Source organism: Lemur catta, chromosome 17 (assembly GCF_020740605.2).
Source record: "Lemur catta isolate mLemCat1 chromosome 17, mLemCat1.pri, whole genome shotgun sequence".
Classification (NCBI taxonomy): domain Eukaryota; kingdom Metazoa; phylum Chordata; class Mammalia; order Primates; family Lemuridae; genus Lemur; species Lemur catta.
The window spans coordinates 5,246,890-5,257,723 of record NC_059144.1 but is presented as its reverse complement, the minus strand read 5'-3'; the positions used below and the strand labels follow the sequence as shown (position 1 = coordinate 5,257,723).

At 57.4% G+C, this 10,834-nt stretch overlaps 1 protein-coding gene across 3 annotated transcripts; it reads left to right on the top strand.

Annotated features, from left to right (window-relative positions):
• Nucleotides 1-2,729: 2,729 nt before the first annotated feature.
• On the top strand, nt 2,730-8,937 carry SPON2 (spondin 2). 3 transcript variants are annotated; one of them, XM_045528323.1, is made up of 7 exons: nt 2,730-2,964; nt 3,323-3,380; nt 3,557-3,782; nt 4,252-4,475; nt 4,553-4,744; nt 8,261-8,420; nt 8,765-8,937. In XM_045528323.1, the coding sequence occupies exons 2-7, from the start codon at nt 3,327-3,329 to the stop codon at nt 8,815-8,817; spliced, it is 909 nt and encodes a 302-aa protein (XP_045384279.1). In that variant the 5' UTR covers nt 2,730-2,964; nt 3,323-3,326; the 3' UTR covers nt 8,818-8,937. The 3 variants fall into 3 exon arrangements, with proteins under 3 accessions (XP_045384279.1, XP_045384277.1, XP_045384278.1); XM_045528321.1 differs by adding an exon at nt 5,240-5,414 and having other exon boundaries at nt 8,261-8,937; XM_045528322.1 differs by having other exon boundaries at nt 8,261-8,937.
• Nucleotides 8,938-10,834: the final 1,897 nt, after the last annotated feature.

The following is a 10,834-nucleotide window of genomic DNA, read 5'->3' as shown; positions in this document are numbered from 1 at the left end:
CTTTCTGTGTGGGGGAATACCTTGTAGAGTGCTACCTCATGTGATCCTCAGCAGGGGATAGGACACAGCATCCAAATTTAAAGAGGAGGAGTCTGAGGGTCAGAGAGGTTCCCAGTGAGTCCATAAAAGCATGGACTCAAGCAAGCTGACTGACTCCTTAACTGGTTGGGGTCCTTGCCTGAGCGCAGAAACAGCTCCACCTGAGACCCCAGCCCAACACAACACAAGGGGCTGTAGGATCCAGAAATTAAGCCCACCTTTCCTCAGGCCGCCCTCTCTGCCCCTCTCTGCACAGGGCAAAGAACCCTTCCTATTCCCACAAAACTTCTCAGGCTTACTTTTGGGGGGGGGGCACTCCCACCACCACAGGAAGTTCCTCCCTGGCCACTCTCCTGTCTGGCCCTCCAACCAGCCCAGCACCCTCCTGGGGCAGCCCCAGGCAAATCAGCTGTGGCCCTGCCCATGGGTGCCCCAGGCCTGCAATCTCCACCAGCTGCACATCATAGCTGGAGCCCGGGTTGCAAAGCCTCCCTGAGGTGGGTGTGAGGGGTGGGGGCTAAGAGGAGGGAGATTCCAGATGACACTCAGGCTGTGTTTAAGCTATCCTTGGCCTCCTGTAAAGTGAGGTGAGCCCTGAGATTGCTGTCACTGCTGGAACTGGGGTGAGATCCAGACTGCACCTGAGTGAACCATAGCACAGAGCGGCCTGCAGCATCTCTGGCTCCCCAGCACAAGATTTTCCCAGCCCATCTACTTCCTTTCCTCCAACTCAGAATCAGCCATGTCTCCAAGGAGCCCAAGTGCCTTTCAGTGGGGAGTGGTGCTTAGAAACCGAGGTCTGGGGCCAGGCATACTCACCGCTATGAGTGTGTCGCTGCTTCTAGGCTCTTTCAGCTGACACAGCTAGGGAAGGATGGTGTACATCCTCACATGCACACGCACATACATCACCATCTAACTTGGAAAGCACCAGCTCGCACTGACCTGCAGTTCCTCTGCAACAATGCACAGCTCACCGCGCCTGCCCTTTCCCTCGTCTGTAACTCCATCTTCAACGGCGAGAAACTTGGCTCCTGTGACCCACGGGCACGCACGGTTCGTTCCTAGAACACACGGAGCAGTTGCAGATCTGTTAACCCATGCCTCTGTGCGAAAAGAGCCTGTGAATCAGGGTCCTGTGTCTGTTTGGAACAGCAGTTGCCCACGTGTGCTGTGGGGACCCCTGGAGGTCCTTCGAGGGGGTGGTGAGGTCAAAGCCATTTCCGTAAGAGCTCCCTTTTACTCTCATGCTCTGATGGGTATACGGTGCAGTTTTCAGAGGCTGCGGGCCACAGCCACAGTTTTCTGACAAGGCTGTCAAGGACGCCTCCCTTTTCCAACCACATAGCCATGTAAAGCTGAATTCTCCTCATACACTTCAGCTAACATGATACATTTCATCAGGTTAAACGCAGACACAGATATGAGACCCCAGCTTCTACTAAGCCAGACAATAAAAAGATTTGCAGAAATGGAGAACCATTGCCACTTTTCTCCCTAAGGTTTTTTATTTTGAAAAATATAGTTGTTTTCCATAAAACATTATGCTATTTATGTTAACATGTAATAGCCTTATTTGCTATTTTTAAGTGAATAAGTTTTCTGGACATTTCTGTTATGATTTAGAATAGGGTAAGTATCGACAGGTATAACCTATACAAAAAAAAGTTCTTGGGGTCCTCAATGCCTTTTAAGGGTGTGAAGGAATCCTCAGACCAAAACGTTTGCGAAGTGCTGAGTTGGAATTTGCCTTTGGCCTGAGGACCTGGAGTCTAAATACTGTATTCAGAGCTACCTCTCTGTGGTTGTGCTGTTTATTTGAAATATAGGTTAGGTCATTTGTTTTTGTTTACATTCTACCTTTTTGATTCTATTCATTTTCCCTCTCTCTGAATATGTGAAACATTAACAGGGTTCCCCAAATCAAAATGTATTTTGTGTAAGCTTAGAAGCTCCCTGGGTAATTCGGCTGAGCAGAGGCCTGGGAATGATTGAGTAAGACGGTCTCCACTCTCTTTCCTCCCTCCTGGTTTCCAGATCCCATGACTGGGGCTCTATAAATATTCTCCTGCCATTGAGCCGGATAAACTTCAGAATCCGTTAGCATGTCCCAAAGACAGGCAGGGGCCGGAGCCCCCTCCCTGGGCTGAGAAGGGCAACTGCTGGTGGAGAGGGCTGTGCTAGCCCTGCCTGGGGTCCTGGAGAGGGTGGCCCCTGCCTCCCTGAGCACAGCCCACTCTGCCTCCCCATCTGGGAGGGATGGCCTGCAGATGCCGTCTGGCTGGCTCACAGGGCAGACCACTCTGCTGCTCTGTGCAGTTTTAGGCCACGAAGGGAAAGAGGCTGAAACACAGGGCCCCAGGGGCCAGAGGTGCCCTAGCTGGAAGCCCCAGGGCTTCCCCAGCCCACTGCTGACACAGGTCAGGGCCACTCCCTGCCCAGGAAGGTGTAGCGCTGGCTTTAATTCAGATAAGGTGCAAACAAGAACCCTGCAGCCCCCATGCCCTGGGCTGTTCCCCTGTCTAGGAGCACAGAGCTTCCTTTAGCACCAAGGGGAGGGGGGGACACCAGGAAGGGGCTTGAGAGAAAAGGAGAGAGAGAGGAAGAGGGAGGGAGATAGAGGAGGGAGGAGTGTGGAGGGAGGGACTGACGGACAAAGAAAGGGGTGCGGCAGTGGCGGGAGGGGAGGGGTGATCCAGCCTGGGAGAATGTTAGCTCTGCAGTCAGAGTTGCTGGGAGGCGAGAGTGATCCGCACTGGGGCAGACCTCCCTTCTCTTCCTTCCTCCCACGTCCTGTGGGCCCCTCTCTTGAGGCCAGGCAGTGGAGCACCCTGCCAGGAAGAGCTGGAGCCTCTCACTGGGACAGCTGGGACCGGCCAGCTGCCCCCAACCCTCCACTGCCTGCCCTCCTGCTGCTCCTGCCTGGTGAGTACAGCGTGGTCTTCCTCCCCTGGGTGCACAGACCCAGAGAGGGTCGGGGCCTCCTGGCGCTTTCCTCTGGGCCAGAAACCTGCAACACCCCACGAGGGAGACCCACCCTGGGACTGGCCACACCCCAAGCTTTGCTAATCTAGTCCCGGGCACAGCTAGTTGCTCAAGTTTACCCGCTAGGGCCCTCGTTCCCTCCAGGGCAGAGGCACAGTGGAGAGCCTCCCCAGCCGTGCCCAGCCCAGCCCAGAGAGCTGTAAGGCTGCCAGCTCCGTGCCTCGGCCGCTGCCGCTTGCTCGGGTGCGCAGTGATCCTCCAGCCTGTAACCCTGCCAGTCACCCTTTGGTTCTTGCAGGCAGATGGGCAAATCTAGCCTTCACTTCCCCAGGATGGGGGTCTCCAGATCTCAGCAGGTAAGTTTTGCAGAGCAGGGAGGGATGTGCAGGCACCTCGGGACCACCCTCAGAGCTCCCAGCACCCACAGTGCCGCCTGGGAGCCGTTTCTGGTCTCAACCCCGGGGACTGGCGCGTCGCAGGGAGCGTCTGGAGAGGGTGCCAGCGCGTTGCCGCTCTCCCCCTCTGCTCCTAGGTGATGGAAAACCCAAGCCTGGCCTCCACCCTGGGCAGGGCTCTCTGGACTCTCCTCCTGGCCACACTCAGCTCCACCACTGGCCAGCCTTTTGGGGGAGAGTCCGTCTGCACGGCCAGGCCCCTGGCCAAATACAGCATAACCTTCACGGGCAAGTGGAGCCAGACGGCCTTCCCCAAGCAGTACCCGCTGTTCCGGCCCCCTGCTCAGTGGTCTTCTCTGCTGGGTAAGTGAAGCCCCTCCCCCACCCCCAGTTCAGGGCATGTTCAGCAGTGACCCTACTCCACCCAGGAGGCTGCAGCATGGGGACATTTTCACTCCAGCAGCTGCACAGCACTCTGCAGTTTGGAGGGCACTCACATCAAAGAGGCATCAATGCAAGAAATACTTGCTAAGTGCCTACTGCACGCGGGCTGGTGATGTTCTGGGCTCTGGCGATGTGCTGGGGGCAGGGTGGTAGAGTCTGGGGAAGCCTGGCTGGACACTGGTCACACCAGCAGGTATCTAGGCAGTGTGCAGCCACAAGATGTCACAGTCTGCATCTGCCAGGGATGGACGGGTTTCCCTGCCTTGCAGCCAAGGGAGCTCTGGGAAGGAGGCATGTGGTGTCCGCTCAGGGTGGCCAGCCGGGATCCGAGCCTGGGGCCCTGCTGCTTCTCACTTTTGGCTGCTCACTCGGCCTGGTCGTCCCACAGGGGCTGCCCACAGCTCTGACTACAGCATGTGGAGGAAGAACGAGTATGTCAGCAATGGGATGCGGGACTTCGCAGAGCGAGGGGAGGCCTGGGCCCTGATGAGGGAGATTGAGGCCGCTGGGGAGAAGCTCCAGAGCGTGCACGGGGTGTTCTCGGCCCCCGCCGTCCCCAGCGGCACCGGGCAGACCTCCACGGAGCTGGAGGTCCACTCCAGGCACTCGCTGGTGAGTGCAGTCCAGCAGGGGTGGGCGGTCCCTGGGGGCGTGGCCTGGGCAAGTGGCTGAGCTGTGGCTGCACTCAGGTGTCCTTCGTGGTGCGCATAGTCCCCAGCCCTGACTGGTTTGTGGGCATCGACAGTCTGGACCTGTGCGAGGGAGGCCGCTGGAAGGAGCAGGTGGCCGTAGACCTTTACCCACATGACGCTGGGACAGACAGCGGCTTCACTTTCTCCTCCCCCAACTTTGCGACCATTCCACAGGACACAGTAACTGAGGTGAGTGACTGACAGCCCCCGCCACCTTCGGTCACTTGTGCTGTGCCTGACACTGCCCACTCTGGGAAGACCGGAGCCAAGCGCCTCTGCCTGGCAGAGGTGGCTCTGCTTCTGGTGCCCGGCAGTGAGCAGGGCTGCAGTCCTGCCCTATCACAGGCAGGAGCCCATCATGGGGGGTCTTGACTTTTACTGCCTCAGTTTCAAGCTCACATTTCTGGGGCTGCATTAAGGTGTGCATGTGACCATGCCTGGCACGTGAGTGCCGTCCTCATGGATGTATCAGCTAACCCTGTGATGCCACACACCAGGCAGAGGGCGTGGCCAGCCCACCCCTAGGGCTGTGCGGGTTTGTGTGTCACTCAGAGGAGCCCAGGTTGGGGGCTGCTTTCTGGCACTGCCCTGCTGGACATTGGGTACTGGCCCCAGTGGGGACAGCACACACAAGAAGGTGGGCTTCTCAGACCCCGGTACCAAGCCCCTCTTCCTCCACCCCAGATAACGTCCTCCTCGCCCAGTCACCCGGCGAACTCCTTCTATTACCCGAGGCTGAAGTCCCTCCCTCCCATCGCCAGGGTGACCCTGGTGCGGCTCCGGCAGGGCCCCAGGACCTTCATCCCCCCAGCCCCAGGCCTTGCCAGCAGGGACAACGAGATTGTTGACAGCCTCTCAGGTAACTGCCAAGCTTCCCACCCCCACACTGCAGGGGCTAGCCCAGGACACTGGTGATGGGGAGGGGCAGGCCCAGGAGGCCTGCAAGGTGCCCCGACCCCCCACCACTGATGACTCTTGGGGGCTCAGAAGGCGCCCCGAGCCCACCACACCCATGATGCCAGGGCCCAAGGCACTCGGATTCGGAGGGAAACTCGATGTACCTCCAGCCACGTCTTGTGGGGGAGAAGCCACAGCTCAGAATTGTGTGTCCTGCCCTGTGGGGCACATGTCCCCTGGTAGCACGGGGTGGCCCCCCAGCCCTGGCTCAGACACCCCCTGTGGCAGCACACACGGTGACCCTCCTCTGTGACAGGCACTTTGCGGTGTGCAGGTGAGTCTTATCCTCAACATAGTCCCTCTGAGGAGGATGTCACTGTGTGGGTCACATGGACCCAAGTCTCTGAGCAACTTCAAATGGGAGATTCACAGCATTTGCCGCAAGATAATTTAAAAGATTTAGGGTGGTTGACTCAAACACTGAACTGAGGATTTAACTGCCACACTATTTGCAGTTGGAAGCATCTTACATTACGACAGCCTAGAAGTGAATAATGAAAAGAGCCCAGAGTATCTGAGGGCAATGTCCCATCAGAAATGTGCCCGCAGGTAACCTGTATGTCACAGCCAACAGGGACAGAGGTGAGGACGTTCGCTAAAGCAGATCCTGTATGTCCCCTCCTGTAGAGAGAGCAGAGATTACTGGCGGAGGCACCAGTGCCCACAGGGTGAAAGCTGTGCTGCAGGGGCTCCTGTGGTGGGTCTCGAACCCAATCCCACCACAGCCAGCTGGGGGTTCTGCTAACAGGCGCCTTGGCGTAGGGGTACCCCAGGAGTACTATCTAGCAGTACTGCCACGGCTGAGTGACAGCCACCGGCTCCCAAGCACCCACCTGCAGCTCCTGGAGTCTCCTGGGTCCTGGGACAGTGCTCCTTGGCACTGGGTCTCCCGGTCTCACCTGCTGCAGACACTGGAGGGGCAGGATGAGCTTCCTGTCTGCAGAGAGGCCCCCAAGATGAGAGGACTTAATTCAAAAGGCTACACAAATGTCTCCTGTGGAAGAATTGGAGTCAACCAAAACCTAGCAGGCCAAGGAGGCTCGTTAGCGATGGGCCCAGCTGTCTTCTGCCTTGCTGGCTGGAGTTCAGGGATGCTCAGGGCCACCTCACACACCACCAGCCTCTCAGGCGGGCCTCAGCTGGACTCCAGGGTCAGGTTAGGCGGGAGGCAGCGAGCTCCTCACGGCTGGCGGGAACCACACTCCAGGCCAGAGTCTGTGCCCAGCACAGGGTCCTTCTTCCTCGTCGGAGTCAGAGCTGGCCTCTCTGCAGGCCCTGGATGGCAGTGCTGCCCCTGCCCAGCTTGGGCAGCATGTCCTTGCTCAATTGTCTGAGTGGATGCGCCATTCCAGGTGGACACACACGACTCTTTCATCCAATGGACAAACACTTCTGAGCACTAGACACGTGCCACAGACAAGACACAGTCTGGCGGGAAGAACTACTTGTGGGCAGATGGTCCAGAGAGGTGACATCTGTCCCGTTCCAGGGGGCTCCCAGCCACAGTGGGCAGGGGAGCATGTGGCCAGCACCTTGGCTGGGAGATGGATAAAGTCAGCTGTGGCCAAGCAGGAAGGGTGCTGCAGGGCGAGAGTGTGGGGGACAGTGCCCTGAGCTGAGTGGGGGACAGGATGTGGAGAGGAGAGGGCAAGAGGCACACAGAGCTGGCTGTGCTGGCTGTGCTGGCCGGGGACCTTATGGTGAGAATACCAACCAAAGAGCTGGCACCAGCCGGGCAGAGTAGAGCCAGGCCCTTTGTCTACGCAGCACTCTGGAGGTCTGAGGGGCACTACACCACACGCGCCCCTGTGCCGCATGCACCCCAGGCACTCTGAGCTCCCTGCCTGCTCCGCTGTCCTGTGCCTGGCAGCTTTCTCCCCAGCACCACCATAGCCTCAATGTGGGGAGGGAACCGGTGCTACTGCCCACGAGGGTCTCCACTGCTACGTGTGGCCAGGGAGCTGGGACGTGGCTCGGGGCCTCCCAGCTACCACATGGCACTGGGGGCTCAACTGTCCCCTCCCAGGCTGGCTGCCCTCCCTTCTGGGGTCCTTGCAGACCTGCCCCACCTTGTTCCAGGCGCCCTGGCCCCTCCGCTGCACTCTTCCTTCCTGAATTCCCCAAGCACCTGTGACTTGTTTGTAGGAGTCTCATTCTTCAGCTGCCACAGAGATGGTCACAGGAGCTGGCAGGGTGCGTGAGGAGAGTCCAGTGGAGCCACTGCCCTGTTGCTGACCAAAGACATCACTCTGTCCTCATGTGCACAGCAGGGGCAAAATTGATGATATTTAAATTGATGGAAACAGATCGGACACAGGAAAACAAGAATGACGATACTGAAAACGAGCTTCACAGAGGGACAAGATCCCACAACCAAACAGCTCAGCCCAGTGCCCGACACATCTTCAGAAGCCACCTGTATTAGCATAAATGCAGCAGGCGGGGTCTCTTGTCAGTCAGGGTCTGCACAGGAGCTTCTTCCACTCTTCCTGGGGTCAGTGTCCCAAAGCCCAAGACCCCAGATTGGGCAACGGATCCAGCTCTCGCTGCAGACCCACATGACTCGAAGCATTGGTTGTTTGTAGGCAGTTGCATGTGGTGACCTCCGACCTGTGGCTTCCTCTGTGGTTGTGTCTCTTTGAGCTCTGGAGGGTGGCAGTCCTTGGGGGAGTCCCCTCTGTTTCCACCAAGAGCCTCCTCCACGGGTGTTCACATGTCACACGTCGGTCTCTCTTGTGCTTGCTGCAGGTCCAGAGACGCCGCTGGACTGCGAGGTCTCCCTGTGGTCGTCCTGGGGGCTGTGCACAGGCCCCTGCGGGAAGCTGGGAGCCAAGACCAGAACTCGCTATGTCCGCGTGCAGCCTGCCAACAACGGGACCCCCTGCCCCGAGCTTGAAGAAGAGGCTGAGTGTGTCCCTGATAACTGTGTCTAAGACCAGAGTCCTGCCGCCCCTGGGGCCCCCTTGAATCTTGGGGTGCTCAGGTCAGGGACGCAGGGGGCTCCATGCAGGCTTGAGCGTGCAGGTGGCTGAGGACTCAGGAAGTGCCCTCTGGCGGCAGGGAAGGGAAATCTGGAAACAGGCTCCTTGCTCTGTCTCTCCTCTTGGGGCACCCTACCCTGCGCACTCAGACTCCTCACGAGGCTCTACTCCAAACTTGGTCCCACTGTAATTTATTGCTGCTCGGGGCGGCTGTCTTTTGTGCAGACGGCACCTGCACCAGCACCCAGGTAATACGACTTCTCTGGTGCAGGAGCTGGCACCCACACGGCTGCGAGATACCTCAGACCCGGCACCAGCATCTGAGCAGGGCAACAGAGCGAGAAGCAAACACAGTGGGGGCAGTTTCGGGAACCTCACTTGGCATTTTCATGTTACTGATCTCTTTGTGTTTGAATAAAGACTATCTGTTCCTGACAAATGTCACCAGTGTCCTCGAGCCTCTCTCTTTGAGTGGGCGTTAACAGGGGACGCACATTCGCTAGGCACCTGGCAATGCTGGGCAAGGGGGAACGGATGCACTGTCCCCACAATGGGCCAGCGTGAGCTTCGTGGGTGTCAGGAGACACCACACGCCATCAGGACAATACAGGGGGAGCAGGCGCACCCCCCAGGCCTAGTGTCCACAGTGAGGCCCCAGGAGCAAGCGAGAAGCTCAGAGGCACAGCCAGGCAAACCCTCTTGGTGCCCTCTGCGAGGGAGCAGTTCTGCCTTGCAGCCACTGAGACCCAGAGCCCTGGTGACCAGCCTGCAGCAGATGCCTCTTGGGGACCTGAGCTTGGGCCAGCCTCCAGACACTCCTAAGGGGCCCACTTTGATATGAGTGGCCATTGGCAGAGGGCGAGGTCCTCAGAGTCCCAGCGACCAGCCTGGGCTGTGCAGTTTGAAAACAGATGTGCAGGGGATGGCTCTTCTCCCCAGCCCCCTACCAACAACTCAGCTCCTCGCTCCAAGGGGACCCTGGCAAAGTACCCTTCCTCCTGAAGGCTAAGACTCTCCAGCCCCGATGATTCTAGAATCAGATCCCAGGCCCAGATCCCACCACCTGCATTCCCTCAGACCCCAAGCCCACCTCCCACCACCCTGCGTCCATCCCCTCCCACTACTCTTGAAAACTCCTGAGCATAAGCCCAAGCTCACAAGTGTATGAGTTCTGAGGTTATGTGAAGATCTGAAAAACCTCTGATTAAAAATTTTCCTAACATTTTCTGGACCAGTGGTGCTGAGGCACATGGAAGAAAGGACCCTCAATCCTGCCTGAAGATCACACTGTGCACTCAGGACTCACAGGGTTCCCCAGGAAATGAACTCACCATCAGAACCCTCCAAACACACGTAACACCAGCTCTGATACCCCTAAATCTGTGGAGTTTGCAAACTACAAATCAGACTCACTGAGCCATCGAAGTTGGGGTGATTAGGCACGGGATCTGGGGGAGCAGGCTGACTGTGTTAACCCAACCAGGAGTGCAAAAACCAAAGTGTGCCAGAGCAACACACAGATAATGGAGTCAAACGTGAACAGCTGGACTGGACACTCCAGTCAAATTACAAAGACTGTGAGACCAGATTCACAAGACCCTGTGCTGTCACAGAGCCTGTATGTAACATCTCTTAATAACACTAAAAGGTGGCCAGATGCAATGGCTCACACCTGAAATCCCAGCATATTGGGAGTTTGAGGTGGGAGGATCTCTTGAGGCCAGGAATTCGAGACCAGCCTGGACAACATAGTGAGATCCCATCTCTACAAAAATTACAAAAATTAGCTGGGCATGGTGGCATGGGCCTGTAGTCCCAGCTACTCGCACATTGACATGGAGGTGCCTTCACGGACGTCACCAGGGCCCACATCTGGAGGACTGTGCTGTTGTGTTAGGCACTGAGATTTGAGGGAGAAAGATGGTGAAAGTAAACCAATGAAGCAATTTATGTCAGGAATCTAGCTGGTGCCCTCGAGGAGAGGGGACAGAATGCTGTTGTACTCTTAGGAAGGTGGCTTGCACACCCAGTGACAAGCCCACATCTGAGCAGAGGGTGCACAGGACTCGGGGCTGTGGCTCCACACAGCCAGGCCCCTGCCCCAGGTGCTCACCAGCAGATCTCACATGGCTTCCCCTTTGCCTCTTCCCGGACTCTGAACTCTGGATAGACATGCCATCTGAGACACTGTCCTTTTCATAAGATGTAGGGAAGGACTCTTCCTTCCTCCCCCCACTTGTAAAAATAAGCAAACAAAAACACTGAACTGAGACTGGAACAAGGAGGAGCTGGGACCAGGCCAAAGAAAACAAGCTCAAGAGCAGCTGACAGAGGCAGGGCT